This window comes from Monodelphis domestica, chromosome 2 (assembly GCF_027887165.1).
Source record: "Monodelphis domestica isolate mMonDom1 chromosome 2, mMonDom1.pri, whole genome shotgun sequence".
NCBI lineage: Eukaryota > Metazoa > Chordata > Mammalia > Didelphimorphia > Didelphidae > Monodelphis > Monodelphis domestica.
Window position 1 is genome coordinate 152,418,620 of NC_077228.1, and position 16,278 is coordinate 152,434,897.

Genomic DNA, 16,278 nt, shown 5'->3' on the forward strand with positions numbered 1-16,278 from the left:
TGAGTACCTAATTTGTAGTAGGTGGTAGGAATTTCCCTAGGTTGATGAAATTGTGTCTGGACACACAAAAGAGTCTGCCCCAAGAGTAGGTAAAATAGAGAACCACCTGTATTCCCTGATTTAAGGGGTTCTGAATAAATAAATGAATAAAAACCATTTAAGGGCTTAATGTGTGCCAAGCATTATCCTAAACACTGAGGATACAAATTTTAAAAGTTAGGCTCTACCATCAAGGAACTTACCAAAAATAAATCCCCTGCTAGCCATAGTGTCTAATATTCACATCATTTGTTAAGGACTTCCAGGAGAATTATTTCTTTTAACTGGGATTTAGATAATTTTTTACAAGAAAGGGTTACAACATTAAGTAGCTAAAATGTTAGCTCTGGATTGATTTCCTTATTTAATGCACTAGGACTCATTACCACCTAAGAAAAATAAGGATCCTAAAGGAATGGGATACAGATTAGGTAAATTTGGATGTGAGGAAAAGAAAAAGTGCACGAGGCCTCTGTGAAGTATTTCTGAAAACTAAGGATATAGCATCTTACTTCATAGTTTATGAGTCAACCCTTCACTAACTCCCAACTCCTTATCAATTCTCCTCTTTGTAGATAACCATCTGCCCATTTAAAATTGTGTTCTCAGAAAAATAGCTTTGTTCTTCTAGGACAGGTAGTGCAGCTGCAGCTGCCCTGGGGCCAGGACAGTTTGGATGTCCCTGGTGGATCCCTGATGTTCTAATTCTATTCAAGATTAGAATGTTCAGATTAATTCAGAAATCACATAACACAGTCCAACTAAATCAAGAGGCTGTTATTCTTGCCTCTTGGAGGTAGCTACCCCAAACAGAGAGAGCTTAAAAGTTATTAAATACTAGGAGTAGAGAGGAAAGGATGGGGAAAGGAGGAGTTGGGAATAGGATGGGAATACTCATCCTCCATTCTCTACCCCCAGTGCTCAAGTAATGATATTAACAATAATGTTAATAGCTGACAACAATAATAATAACTGATTGTTAAGATAGCATCTTAAGTTTATGAGGCAATTTCATATGTTTTCTCACTGAATCTTCACAATAACCTAGTAATATATGTAGTACAAGTCTTATTAGTCTCCATTTACAGATGAGAAAACTGTGCCTCAAAGAGGTTAAGTAAATATGTTATATATATTCACTTAGTTGACATATCTCTGGGACTTTAAATTGGTTCAAGACTCTTTTAGCTATTATGATTCAGGTAACATAAACTAGTATCAGATTAAATATAAATTAAGAATGTATATCTGCTGAAGTAGGGAAAAATCCTAGCATTAAAAGTTATTGTTTTAAGTGAAAAAAGTCCTATATAGAATAGTTTCTATTTTTCCCCTCTTTCTTTGGACAGTTCAAGATTAGAGAAATTGGAGAAAAGGGAAACCAAGAAGAGGAGAAAAAGATAAGAAAAATAAAGGAAAGCAAATGAAACTAGAGAGAGATTTGTATTCACTTAAGAGAGTAAATAGTAATAAAGTTGCTTCTAGTACTGACACTACCTATATAATTTAATCTAAAGTATACATGAATATAGTAGCTATATACATAGCTATATCTATTATAGCTGAAGTTATGAATATGACTAAGCTCTCTCGGAGAGGGAATGAAAAAAGAAAAGCATATGAGGAAGGAGCCTTTGGATGCTCACAGTTAAAGAGTTTGGAGAAGTAAGAGGAGACAAAAAAAAAAGATGCAGAAGAGGGAGGTGGCAAACCAGGAAAGTAAAGTATCAAAGAAAACAAATAAAGGGTATATCTGATTAACTGCATCAAAAGAAGTAGAAGAGATTCAGATTGAGGAAAACCCATTGGTTTTGGACAATACATCATTTTTAATCTTGCAAAATATTTTTGGCTGACTGATTTAGTTTTGGTATAGTGACAGAGAAAAGCAAAATCATAGAGGGTTAAAATGGGAAAGAACAGTAGTAGTAGTCTCTCGGTAACGGAGGATGACAATTGTCTTTGTGCGCTTTCATCTGTGATGTAGATGAGTGTGCACAAAAACACTTGTGTGTGAAAGAGATTTAAGTGGAAAAGTCAATGCACAGAGACAGTCCCACTCTCTCGGCGTTGGAAGCCTGGGTCCAGTGGCACGAAAGGCTGTTACACCTGGAGACTTCCTCAGCTGCATTGGATGGCCGTTTTGTCTTTTGTGCTCCAACACACCCTAAGCACTCCACAGTGCTTTGCTGCATCGCCCTCTCAGCCGTTGAACCTTCTTATATGAATGTTTCTTCCATCTGTTCGGCGAGCAGTCTTCACATGCTGGGTGAGCAGAGCCTTAGTTCACCTGGGGTCGACGACCCGCTGGCTACCCTCACAAGGTTTAGCCGGCCTGTCCAAGCTGTTGCCCAGGGTGTGGCCACTGCCACATGCTAGCAGCTACTAGGAGCCACAAGTGAGAGCTGGGTGTCAGGTGAGGGTCAGAGGTTGGAGAGCTGCCCTAGGAGGGCACGACAAGCCCTCCATACCAGAGATACTACTCTCTCAGCATCCCATACACCCCACCCCATACACATAACATCAACCAAAGGAATCTTTCATTATAGAGTAGATGTAATTTGCTTGTGAATTTAGTGAGCCAGATAACTCAGTGGATATAGAGCTAGGCCTGGAGTCAGGAAGACCTGAGTTCAAATGAAACCTCACACACTTGTTAGCAGTGTGACCAGGGCAAATCATTTGACATCCACCTCATATCCCTTATAATAGAACCTACCTCCCAGGGTTGTTTTGAGGATCAAATGAGATATTTATAAGGTGCTTAGCACAGTGTCTGGCACATAAGTGCAAAATAAATTTTATTTTCTTCCTTCAATGCGTTGTAAAGAACACATGAAAATGCTTTTAGGTTTAGAGGCTCTCTGGTAAATTGTCACTCAGGTCCTTACAGGAGAGAAGATTGAGATCATGTTGAAGAAAAAGAAAATACTAGTAATTTTCTACAATTTAGGCTCACTAAAATCTTCAGAAACAATTTTACTGAATTTATCATTAATCTATACCCGAGCCATTTAGAGCTGAGAGAAAGAGAGAGAGAGGGGAGGGGGGGGGGAATTGATCAAAAATGTCAATGTCTAGGAAACAGACATATGGCATATAATTTGTATTATCAACATTTTCTCAATTACTTTTAGTCTACAACAACAATAAAATAAATAAGTGCTTATACTGAAAATTTAACAATCAGTTCTATGTGTTTCTTATATCTGCTTACATAATTCTCTATACCGAAACAATTTTAGAAAAGAGTTAAAATGAACTTGAACAAGTAAAAGGTCTTAATTTGTTCAAACACAGTCAAAATTCCAGAAGAATCACCATCAGTTCTCTTCTGGAATACCCCCACTTAGTATTGAAAGCATTCTTTTCCTTTGATAGATATCTTAAATTTCAAAAGAGGAGCATTTCAAAAGTGCAGAATTCTTAGATGGGTTACAAAGCAATCACTTTAGATGGGGAGACATGGACTTTTCTAGATAAGGGATAAGTTGGGGACCACCAATTTATGAATCAACCTTGCCGCCTCAACTCTTTATCAATTATCTATTTTAAAGAAAGGTCTTAGTTTTTGTTCTTCCTACTTCTGTAAAGGGAAAAATCTGGATAGAATTTTAAGGTAAAAAAAAGATTACTTCTTACTATTTCCAGGGAAATTAAAATATCTTTTTTAATATGCTTCCATAATCATTAGTCAACAAACATTTTTAAAAATTCACATTAACTATGTTGCCAAATAAAACATGTAAAAAAAATCCCAAAAAATAAATGGGAAAAAATATAATTCAATCTGTACCCAGAGTTAATCAGTTCTCTCTCTGGAGATGAAAATTTTCATAATGGAGTCCTTTGAATTGTCTTAGATTATGATCTTGATTAGAAAAGCTATGGCTTTTAAGACTGTCCACCCTTATCATATTGCCTTTAGGGTGTACAGTATTTTCCTGGATTTGCTCACTTCACTTTGCATGGGTTCATATGAGTGTTCCCAGGTTTTTCTAAAACCATCCTGCTCCTTATTTCTTACAGCACAATAGTATTCCACCACAGAGAGCAGCTAGATAGTATAGTGGATGGAGTACTGGTCTTGGAATCAGGAAGACTCCTCTTCCTGAGTTCAAATCTGACCTCAGACCCTTACTAACTGTGTGATCCTGGGCAAGTCAAATGATATCTGGAGAAGGAAATGGCAAACAGCTCCAGTACCTTTGCTAAGAAAATCCCAAATGGGGTCACAGAGTCAGACACAACTGAACAACATATCATTGCAATCATATACCACAACTTCAACAACGTTTGTTAAGCACCTTCTATGACAGGGCAAATGCTGAGGAAGAAAAAAACAAAAAACATAGAGAATCCTTGACCTCAAGGGGTTCACAGCCCAAGGGAGGTAAATATGGGTCTCATAATGTAAGTAGCAATTTGTGAGCAAATTCTCGACTTAGCTTCTTTTTTAAGGAGTTAGTATTAACAATGGGGGGTGGGGGAGCAGCTAGATGGCTAAGTAGATAGACACTTTCTAGCTTTGTGGCTCTGGGAAACTCATAACCCTATTTTGCTTGTTTCCTCAATCTGGAAAGTAAGTTGGAGAAGGAAATTGAAGTCACTTTGGTATCTTTGCCAAGAAAATTCCATAAAGGGGACACGAAGAGTCGAACAAAAACAAATAACAAAAATAAACATTTGTAGTTTTCCATTTCAAGGACAGCAACGCGAAACATGGTGGTCGTAGTGGTCTTTGGGAGATAAGGAGGGTTGACCAAAGGGGCTGGCGTGGGATCCTGAGTTTTATTGGGGGGATGGGGGGGCGCGTAAATTCTGAGGCTTAGAACAGACAACCTACTAGAAGCTTCATGTTGGGTTTTTGGGGGGGGAAAAAAAACAGGGCCAAATTCTGAAACTGATCCTGGAGACATCAAGGCTAGCTTCTTGGTCAATGAAAACTAGCAGAGGCTTCTTTTAAATCCAAATTCCTCAGAAGGTTAATCACGGTAATGTCGTCACCAGGGCGGGGTGGCCAAAAAACGAGTAGTTTAAATCTTCTGGCCTCTCACGCAAAACCCTGTAAGCCTCCCATCACTCCTGTGGCCACCTCCTCTTGTTTTGGAGGCTCGCGTGGTCCTCCCTGATAGGCCGTAGCCCGGCCTCGCGCCCCCGCCGACCATAGAATTCCCACCCCTTCTGTAGTTCCTGGCCTCCCTAGGAGAATCCTTCCGGCTCTGGGCCTAAGCATCCCTTGGGGGCTGGTAGAAACTACAAGCCCCACAATGCCCAGAGATCGCGGGCGGGGAGCGGCCGGACAAGCACAGGAGGGAGGGGGGGCGGGGCTCCAGTTGTGGGAGGGGAGGGGAAGGGAGGTGAGTGGGGCTCGGCTCCGCCGCCACTGGGCGGCTAGTGAGAGTCGCCTCCAGCAACCTGACAGGTGCCTTGGGGACGTTGACCGCTGAGCAAGGGGCTCTTCCGCCTAGTTTATAGGGCTCGTAGTCGTCGTTCGTCGTCGTTCGGCGCCTGGTGGTTCGGGCGGGCTGAGGCGCGGCCCCCTCCCCCCGGCCCCGGCCGCGGCGGAGGAAGAAGGAAGGAGGCGAGGGCAGCATGAGCCGCGCTGGCCGCCGCAGCCGGGCCGGGGCAGCGGCCGCTGTGCAGCTGTGGGTGACCCTGAGCTGCCTGACCACCGCCGCCGAGGCCCAGGTACTCAGGGATGGGGGCTGAGGGGGGGGGCGGGCTCGGGAACTCCTGTTGGAGAGGAGGCGACTGTGCCCTAGGTCTCGGAGCAGGAGCTGAAGAATCCACTGAGCGCCTACTGTGTGCGACATTCCGGGGTGGGAGGGGGGAGGGTGAAGGTGGGGGGAGGAAGAGCCTGTGCGCCAGAGGAAGAGGATGAGCTCCTAGTATCGTGGGAGAGAGGGAGATGGAGACTGTCCCTTTTCCTCCCCATCACACCTCTTTCATTTCCCCCCTCCCCACCATTCATCTCTCCATCCCGCTGTTCCTTAAGGAGCTGGTGGCAGCCCCCTTAGGAGAACATGGCTGGCGGCATATAGGAAAGTGGAGGGCTTCTCCCTCTCCAACTTGTGCCCCCAGAGGGTCAAAGCCTCTATGGACTTGAACCCCCTTTTCCCTTTTCCTGTACCCTGATGGTGGGTTACTTCCTTGAGTTGCGCGCCCCCCCCCCCCCCCCCCCCCAGCTCAGCACCGGCACCCGAAGTGGTGGTGTCTATGCAGTGAGTAGAAGCACTTAGACTTGGGCAGATTCTGTTCCCATGGTGGACTTAGTATCGGGAGACAGGAGACTTGAGGAGGCCTGCCCAAGTTGGGGTGAGGCTTCTTAGGAACTCCCAACTGTGTGGGGACTTAAGAATTTCCCAGCAGGAGGAGGAAAGGGTTCTACTTGTGGAAATTCCCGATTTTTACTGTGGAGGTCCTGTTTTAAGCGTCCTTGAACCTGGTGACCCATAGCTCCAAAGAGATTATCTACTTCTTTTTGTCATTTGGTTGGGTATCCAACGGGCTGCCTACTGATTTCTTGGGTGTTTTTTGTTTGTTTTGTTGTTGTTGTTGTTTTTGCACCTGCTCCAAAAGTGAAGCTGCTAAGAGGAAAAAAAAACACACACAAAAAAACAAGGTGTCCCAGGTGGTCCTATAATGAAGGGAGATGTGGTAGAGGCAATTAAAGTATATTGCCACCTGAAAATGGAGCACAGTTCTGAGGTTGTGAGTGTAAACATATGCTTTGACATTATTCAGAGGCTAATTTTCATCAGTATGGTCTGCTTTTGATTGCCAGGTTGTACATAAAATAATAGTTAGCATTTATTTATATAATGTAATGGTGCTTTTATTGCTCAATTTGTTCTCATTCCTAACTACAGCTTTTTTTGTTGTTTTTTAAAAAACACGTATGAAAATGGTGCAAAGCTTTTGCTTGGCTTCTTAGTTCTAACAAGTTTATTAATTAGGTAATATTAGACTTTTTTTAACTGTTAACATCACATTTTCTTCATTCTGAAGTTAAATTTAGGATGAAGAATGTAATGCATTTAATAATAAATTATGTTTGCCAAATTTATTTCCTAATTTGTAGTTATTTGTTAATAAGATTTTTCCCCCAATGGGAACATAATATATTTAGAGATTCGTTTTCTGTTTATGTTCTTTTTGAAAAAATATTTTAATAGTGACTTATGTCACACGTTTTGGCTTTCCAATACAAGCACCACCATAGAAGCTTTAGTTTGTCTTCATTTAGCCTTGATTATTATAAAAATATGAAATTTGTACATTTCAGAATGTGTGTTCTAGCTGAACTATTAGGTCAATAGTTAAAGAGTTATGTAGAAATTGAAATATTTGAAAATTAGTCTATTAGAGTAAATTAAAAATTGTGTTTTTAAAAAAATTTAAACTGTTCCTTTATCCAGCAAGGAAACATACATAAATATTAAATTTGAAAATTAATTAGTTCAGCTTCTTCATTTCACTTCATTGACCTTAGTAGAGAAACAGTTTAAGTGCAGGAAGGAAATTTTATTTTTTTTAATGTTCCTATTTGCAATGAGCTATTTCATGGAATCTAATACCTAATTTTGAATGCTTCCTTTTACAATAAAATGCAAAATGTATTTCTCACTGTGTAATAAAACTCAATATGCTCTTTTCTATTTTGTCTCATTTGATTATAAATTAAGTGCAAAAGTGCTTTGAAGCAGAACACAGCATCCTATACTAAAACTTCTGAATACAGCAGTTTCACACCATGTTAATCTTTCTGTAAAGAAGAAATTTGAATGTTCCATTCTGTCAGATTGGGATGTAATAGATATACCTGTAGAATTCTAAGTATACCTGTAGATCTCTAATAGAAACATTGAGTATCTTTGAGATCTTGCATTGACAAAATTGTAACTGAGTTTTTGTTTTTTTATGTGTATTTATGCCTTTACACACACTTGAGCGTTCCATTTTGCTCAAAAGACTCAAAAAGCAATAAACTTTACAATTGTTTAATTTAAGAATAAAAAACCTTCCCCTAAAGAGCTCTTTTCCTTCTTCATCTTATAGAATCACTTACTTAAAAGTAATTATGATATAGTACTTTAAAAAAATCTTGAGCAGTTAGAACAACATTAATCTTTTCACATTGACCTGGGAGAGAGGTGGGGCAGGCAGGGTACTCCTGTTGAGGAGAAAGGGTGACTGTTCCCCAGAGCGGCATTTTAACAGCATTGATTAGTGTTTTAGCTTTAACTTTAGTACTCTAGAAGTATTAGAATCTCATTAAGTTTCTTTAGGAAAAATAATAATAATGAAGATAGCATTTATATGGAGCTTAGTAAGTTCAGAGAACTTTGCAAATATCTCATTTTATCCTCATAACAATCCTCTGAGGTAGGTGCTGTTGTTATCCTAATTTTTACAGTTGAGGAAACTGAAGTAAATAGGGTAAATGTCTTGCTCAGTTATGCAGCTAGAGTGTTTAAGGTTGGATTTGAACTCAGCTTTTTCTGATTTCAGGCCCATCTGCCATGCCACATAGCTGCTAAATTAACAAAGTTTAGTTAAAATACAAGGAAAAATTCACCAGTTTAAATGATTCTGACAAAAATGCAATTTTTCACCTGCCAGCTGCATATTTGAATACATTCAGAACATTTTCAGGAACAGCTTGTTAACCTTTACATAGGTTGTGAAGGAAAATAAGTTTGATATATATGACATAGAACTTTGCTTTGTGAAATAGGCATTTTCTGGATTGAAACTTTGGCAGGTACAATAGCTTGTATTGGATTTTGGGGTCCAAGTATGTTTTCACTTAGAACTCTTTATTATACTTCACATAGTCCTAGATTTAGAAAAGATTGTTTTCCAAAAGCTTGTAAAAATATTCATTATCAATAACTAAGACTTATTTTTTTCCTATAGAAGAAATAGCATGTGATGGTTAGATTCTCAGAGCAAAATATAACTCTTTAATCAATGATGTAACTAAAATAATATTGATAATAGCCTTGTACCTGAACTTTGAATATTGAAGTTGGGAGATGGGTGTGTGAAAACTGGCAATTGGGAAGCTGGTATCATTGGACTTGAAATAGCTTCAGAATAGCAAAAGAGATTTAATTTTTCTTTTCTAAAACCCGTTCACCTTCCATCTTAGAATCAATACTGTGTATTGGTTCTAAGGCAGAAGAGTGGTAAAGGCTAGGCAATGGGGGTTTAAGTGACTTGCCCAGGGTCACATGACTAGGAAGTATCTGAGGCCAAATTTGAACTCAGGATCTCCTGTCTCTAGACCTGACTCTCAATCCACTGAGCTACCTAGCTGGCCCCTGATTTTTACTTCTTAACTAACTGTAGAGAATAGACTTGTGGGGTTTCCAGGATCTGCTACTGGAAAATGGGTTTCTGTGGTAAAAGGCAGCAGCAAAGACCTTATTGGAGATGGGCTTTGGTAGCAGTAGACTTCAACCAGGATAGGCATGGATGGTAGCAAATCTCTCCCCCATCTTTTTTGGAGGGAAAGAGTTGTTTGACTTATGATTTCACTGGTACATAATACCTTTTTTAAGTAAAGTAAGGAAATTCTTTGCCAAGGCAGATTTGCAAACTTTCTGCAACTTTATAGTCTTAGAGAATTGTCTACGGACTTGGTGAGGTTAAAAGGAACTTGACCAGAGTTAGTATGTGTTAGAGACTGGACTTGAGCCTAGAGGCTTCCTTCCTCTCTGACCAACTTTGTTGCTACCATGTTATGCCATTCATCTCAACCTGGTAAAATTCTATAAGTCCTTTGAGGTTCACTTCAGATGCCACCCTTCATAGAGACTTTCTTAACCTTCTTATGTACTGTTATTTCCATTTTTGTATTAGTAATTTGTGCATATATTTTATTTCTCAATTAGATTATAAGGCTTTGGAAGAATAATATCTTAAAATTAGCTTTGTATTTTCTCAGCTGCCTAGTGCATATTATATAATAACTCACATTGAATGAGTAAATAAATGCTATGTACTTTGTCATTGATAAAATTAGAATTTTAGAGCTGGAATATATTTTGTCATTGGCAGTTTGTATTTTCTTTACCAGTTTCTTTAGAAGTATCATTAAGGGGGGCAGCTGGGTGGCTCAGTGAATTGAGAGCCAGGCCTAGAAATGGGAGGTCTTAGGTTCAAATCTGGCCTCAGACACTTCCCAGCTGTGTGACCCTGGGCAAGTCACTTGACCCCCATTGCCTAGCCCTTACCACTCTTCTGCCTTGGAGCCAATACACAGTATTGACTCCAAGATGGAAGGTAAGGGTTTAAAAAAAAGAAAAAGAAGTACCATTAAGAACATACTGTTAATACTAAGTGACATTAAAACAAAAAACACATAGGAAAGACATTATAATATATATATACTATTATTAATGTGTATGTAGTATTTACTTTGGCAGAACAAAAGGTTAAAACTCTAGGTCTTCATAGTAGGTTTGAAGCTTCAGCATTATCAAAGAATAATATAGTGTGGAAATATTGGCAGATATTTATGAAAACAATTATGAGGACTTCAGTAAATTAGTGTTTAGTAAAATAAATAGTAAATATTTTCATTAGCAAAGGGACTATAATTATTTTAACATTTAACATTCAGTTTAAGGTAACTAACTACCTGTTGCATAGGTTTAAAGTTGACCTGCAGTTTATTTTAAAATAAAATTTGTCCTCCCATGTCAATATCTATAATACCTTAGCAACAGCCCACTATCAAGTACTTATGGATTATGGGACTGTTTTTAGGAATTATGCTTTCCTTTCTCATCCTTGGCAGAAATACTCAAGAAAAGGAGAGTTGGGTGACTTAATTCAATTGTTTTATCATTCTGTGATTACTCTCACTGAGTTTCTCTCAAGAGGCACCCAATGGCTGTCCAATAGGTCCTAAGATTTCCCAGATCCTCAGTCTTCTTAATACCAAATGTAAGGGCAGCTAGGTGGCTTGTGGGATTGAGAGCCAGGTCTAGAGACAGGAAGTCCTGGATTCAAATTTGCCCTTAGACACATACTGTATGACCTTGGGTAAGTCACTTGACCCCCAATTGCCCAGCCCTTACCACTCCTCTGCTTTGGAACCTATAATTAGTTTTGATTCTAAGATGGAAGGTAAGGGTTTAAAAAAAAAAGTGAAATGTTCAAGATGATCAGAAAGTTGTTTTAAATTTTGTACCTATGCTAACCTTGAACTTCAAATAACCAATTAATAAATTATATTTTTAATATGAAACTATACGTCACATTTGTTTACTTTGTTGAATATTTATTTTACTTTTTTAGCTCACTGGAGTCCTAGATGATTGCTTGTGTGACATAGAAAGTATTGATAGCTTCAACACCTACAAGATCTTTCCTAAAATACAGAAATTGCTAGAACGGGACTACTTTCGTTATTATAAGGTAAGATTGAAAAGAAAAACTCACAAATGGACCATCTAAAGAGCCAGTCTATCCTTAGAAATTTAAATCTTTCAGCATTTGAGTATATTCTGAACAGGAATGACAGTCAGTGTTTATTTTAAACCTTGGGCCATTTTCTTTCTGTACCTGAAAAAACTTTGTATAATCTTATAAAAGCAGTTGCCTGAGAGTCCAAAATTCAGATTCCAATCCTGCTTATTATGAAATTCCTTTATTTCTTAATTGTCCTCTCAGTAAGTTGAAGACAGTGGAGAGGAACAACCCTGTCACAGAGGTAATATAAAAAATCTTAAGACATTTTTCTTCCTGTTAGCAGTAAAAAATGGATACATTTTTCTGCCTAGAAAAAAATTTAATCTTTTAGACCCAGACTTTACCTATTAAAATTTTAATGGGATTATTCAAGAAATATATTTACAAATACTTTCATACTTTCTAAGACAATGTACAAAATGTAGTTTAGATTTTCTTTGATGACTTGGGATAAGCATTATGAATATTACTGAAATATGTTAGACATTTTGACACTTTGAATTTATGATCTCTTTAGAAAGATCACATGGATACCTCTCAGTTCCTTTTATCCTACATTATTCTTCTGATTTTTTTTTTACTATCTTTGGGCTACAATTTAATATCTGACTCCTAAGGGCCAATTAACAGGACATTTGAAGGCAATCAAACATTGAGTAGTGCCTTCTTGGTAGGAAGTATTTCAGAGGAACAATTGGAGTCAGGTCTAGGTGGGGAGGCAAGATGGAAGTTAGAAGGTGAGGCTCATGGCAGCTGTTCCAAAAGCTGGGAATTCACTAGAGTGGGTCAGAAAAAGGGACATTTACAAGATGAATGTGTTTCCTTATGTTGACTTCATGCTAGCCAAGGCCTTCCTTGCTCCAGGATATTGCCATGGAGCCCAAACCAATATTGCATTTGGTTTCTCTAACTATTGTTTGTCTTTTCTCTGTGGCTGGCTCACCTACATCTCTCATCATATATTTTCTTTCTTTTTTAAACATTTCCTTTCTGTCTTAGTAACAACTCTAAGATAGAATGGCAAGGGCAAGGCAAACAGGTTTAAGTGACTTGCCCTGGGTCATGCCACTAGGAATTTTCTGAGGTCAGATTTGAACCAAAGTCCTCCAGACTCCAAGACTGGCACTCTATCACTGTGCCATCTCCCTGCCCCAATACATTTTCTCAAGAATATCTTTTATGCTACACCCTGAGAAGTTATTTGCTATAATCTACTTATGCCAACTAATTTTCTTTCCATTGCCCTTTGAATGAATTGTAATTTTGATTCTTCTAAAATCGAATGGTTTGTACTTCCGTATTATATCACTTAAAAATATTAATGACGAGGTGTCCTTTGGTGTCATTGAGCAATTTGGAATCATCGAAAATACTTATTTCCTAAAACTCACTTCATTATCATTGAACAGGGCCTTTTCTTTTTTTTAATCTGCAAAGATAAAAAAATATATTTTTTTGTTTTTAAATAGTTTTCCTGTTTACATGATTTATTTTCTTTCCTTCCACCTCCCAGAGCTGACAAGCAATTTCACTGGTGAACAGACCTTTTAAAGATACATATTGATTGATTGGGTTGCCTATCCAGCAGCACTTCATCCCCTTTGTTTTTTCAGTGTGAATGACTAGGCCAATCTTAATTACATTATTGTGGAACTGAGAAAGCTTTGTAATTTTTCTAGGCTTGCTATAATTAGTAGAATATTTGTGAAGTTTTTATAGCTCTAGTAAAAGAAATTAGGTAAGTAAGCATGTCTGCTTGTTTTATACCTCACTTGATGTCATTAATCATTGAACAAAATGATCATAGCCACATCTTTTATAGGATTTTTGTAAATTTTAATGCTCTGAAACATCTCTTTTGGGTAGAACTTTCAATATTCCATTTGCCTTATCCAGACAAGTGCTTTGCAAAAATTAGTAAGCAAAGTAGAAATAGCAGGATCATCTTTTATTTAGTCTTTTATTCTCTTTTTCATAGGAGTTGACAGTTACATCTTCCCTCCTGATACTGCTACTACCCTGGTACAGGTCCTGATCACCTCATATTTGGATTACTGCATTAGCCTGATATGGCAGTAGTTTGCCTACCACTTGTCTTTTCCCACTCTATTCTCTTTTCAGCCACTAAGGTGCAGGTCCAACCATATCATAGTAACCCAATACACTCTAGTAGGTCTCTTTCCAGGATCAAATACAAAATCACCTATTTTGTGTTCAAAGCCCATCATAACTTAGCCCCTCTATCTTTCTAATCTTCTTAAAACTTATTCCCTTCCATATATTGTTCAGTCCAGTGGCACTGGCTCCCTGGTTGTTTTTTTGTTTATTTGTTTTTTAAATAAACGGGACGGGGCAGCTAGGTGGCTCAGTGGATTAAGAGTCAGGCCCAGAGATGGGAGGCCCTGGGTTCAAATATGGCCTCAGACACTTCCTAGCTGTGTGACCCTGGGCAAGTCACTTAACCCCATTGCCTAAAAAATAAACAAACAAACAAACCAAGAAATAAATAAAACATCTCCTCTTTCAGCTCCAGGCATTTTTCCCTGATTGTTCCCCATGACTGGAACTCTCTCTTTCATCTCTACCTTCTAGTTCTCCTAGATTGCTTCTAAACTTAATTAAAATCCCATCTTCTACAGGAAACCTTTCTCAACCTCTCTTAATTCACCTTCACTTTGTTAATTATTTCCTATTTATCCTATATATAGTTTGTATATACATATTTGCTTTGCTTTTTGTCTGCCTCTTTAGATTATGAACTCTTTGAGCATAGAGACTGATTGTCTTCTGCCTCTTTTTGTATCCCTCCTTAGCACAATGCCTGGCACATAGTAGGCACTTAATAAATGTTCATTGATTGATAAATCAATATTGTCATTGTTGATGGGATGAGCATGACAGCACCCCCAAATCAGAATTTCTGATCAGGAGTCCTGGCTGCTTAAACTGAAGTTCCCCATCCTGACTTCTCCTGCCTATTCATAATAACTTCATTTATCTTTGTTCCACTCTACCCTCTTCTTATGTTTATGCCTTATGGAATCCTCATTCTATTATTAATAAATTATCTTCATATTAGAACTTTGCCCTTCTCTTGAGAAATTATTTGGTATATAGGATCTAAGCTATTAAGATTTAAAACTATACTAAAACATTGGAGATGTCCAGAGTGTTTTGTTTCATTTTTTATGTATTTGTTGTTTCTTCTCAAGAGAATGTAAGCATCTTAAGTACAGGTACAGATTGTTTTCTGTCTGTTTCCCCAGTGTTTAACATGGTTCCTGGCATATAATAGGCACTTATTAAAAGCTTTTGATTTGATTTGAATTTTCTATACCACTTAGTTGTGTGATCACAAAGATGTGGCCTTCTGAAGAAAATAGAATTTGGCTATATATTTCTTATGTTTTTGTCAAGAATATCCTTAATATCCTTATAGACTATTATCATGTGTTTAAGATGAGAAAGGAGATAAATGTAGTTACTGATGTTTTCCCAATCATTTTGAGAGGAGTGGGAAGGAGAAATAAAAACATCAACTTTATTTTTGAAATTTTCCCCTTTTTGAGATAGTCTGAAAATAGTGCCTCTCAAACTGTTATGTATTGAATGTATTTTTACCTATATATGTTAGTATTAGATACCTTTCCTGACTTCATATTCTTAAATTACAACACCCCTTTATTATATAATGTATGCACTAATGTGATAGTATCAGGAGTGGCATAGCCCCATAGATTATAGTTCTCCGAAAAGACACTGGCTGACCTATTGTATTGATCATTTGTTGTCTGTCTTCTTTTTTCATTTACTAATGGTTTAGGGATGATCTGATTTAGCTCTATTTTGCTACATCATTAGATTCTTTTAACCTCAAGTACCTCAAGTAACCTCTTTTAACCTCAAGTACCTCAAGTAACATTCTGGAAGCCAATACTGTTTATAAGCTTTTTTGTTTCCTTTTGAAATGTTTTGTAAAAGAACTTACGCTGTGATTAATGATGTCTTTAGTTGTCTCTTTGCACAAAGAGATAAAAGGTGTTAGTTTCTGGGTTTCTTTGGCCTTCTTTGTGTGTTGAATTGTTCAGTTTTTTTTTGTTTTGTTTTGTTTTATAAAAATTCTTATCGTCTGTCTTAGAATCAATACTGTGTATTGGTTCCAAGGCAAAAGAGTGGTAAGGGCTAGGCAATGGGGGTTAAGTGACTTGCTCAGGCTCACACAGCTGGGAAGTGTCTGAGGCTAGATTTGAACCTAGGACTTCCTGTCTCTAGGCCTGACTCTCAATCTGCTAAACCACCCAGCTGCGCCCCCCCCCCCCCCCCATGTTGAATTATTTATTTTTAATTAACTAGGAACTTAGAATAGTCAATGTTTTTACTTTTCTTCAGTTCCTGTTTTCAGAGGAGAAAGCAATTTATTTAGATAGATTGGATTGAAACTGTTGTAGTCACATGAAATATTCTCTCATCTTTTAGTTTTTCTTCTAATGTTTTTTACTTTTACTTTGATATTTACTTGAATTAGTGCTATGATTACACATTCACAATTGATTCTGAATTGACTACTACTTTTCTAGTCAATTGCTGCCTGTCAATAAGATGTTGAATTTTGTTTTTTATGTACACTTGGCAGTCCTTGTTTTTTATTGTATTTTTATTCTGAATTTAATTAAGCAAATTAAGCAAAAAAAACATGTAGCAGAACACAGAAAAAAATGTTATTTTGTATGAAACCATGAATCTCTTTTTCAA

At 37.8% G+C, this 16,278-nt stretch overlaps 1 protein-coding gene across 4 annotated transcripts in view; it reads left to right on the forward strand.

Annotated features, from left to right (window-relative positions):
* Window positions 1–5,375: 5,375 nt before the first annotated feature.
* The window catches only part of ERO1B (endoplasmic reticulum oxidoreductase 1 beta), a 49,200-nt gene continuing 38,297 nt past the window's right edge, over window positions 5,376–16,278 (forward strand). For all 4 annotated transcript variants that reach the window (XM_001368692.4, XM_007481579.3, XM_007481580.3 and 1 more), the window contains exons 1-2: window positions 5,376–5,730; window positions 11,353–11,472. In XM_001368692.4, the coding sequence (XP_001368729.1) occupies window positions 5,635–5,730; window positions 11,353–11,472 (216 nt within the window). In that variant the 5' untranslated portion in view covers window positions 5,376–5,634. The remainder of the gene's footprint in view (window positions 5,731–11,352; window positions 11,473–16,278) is intronic.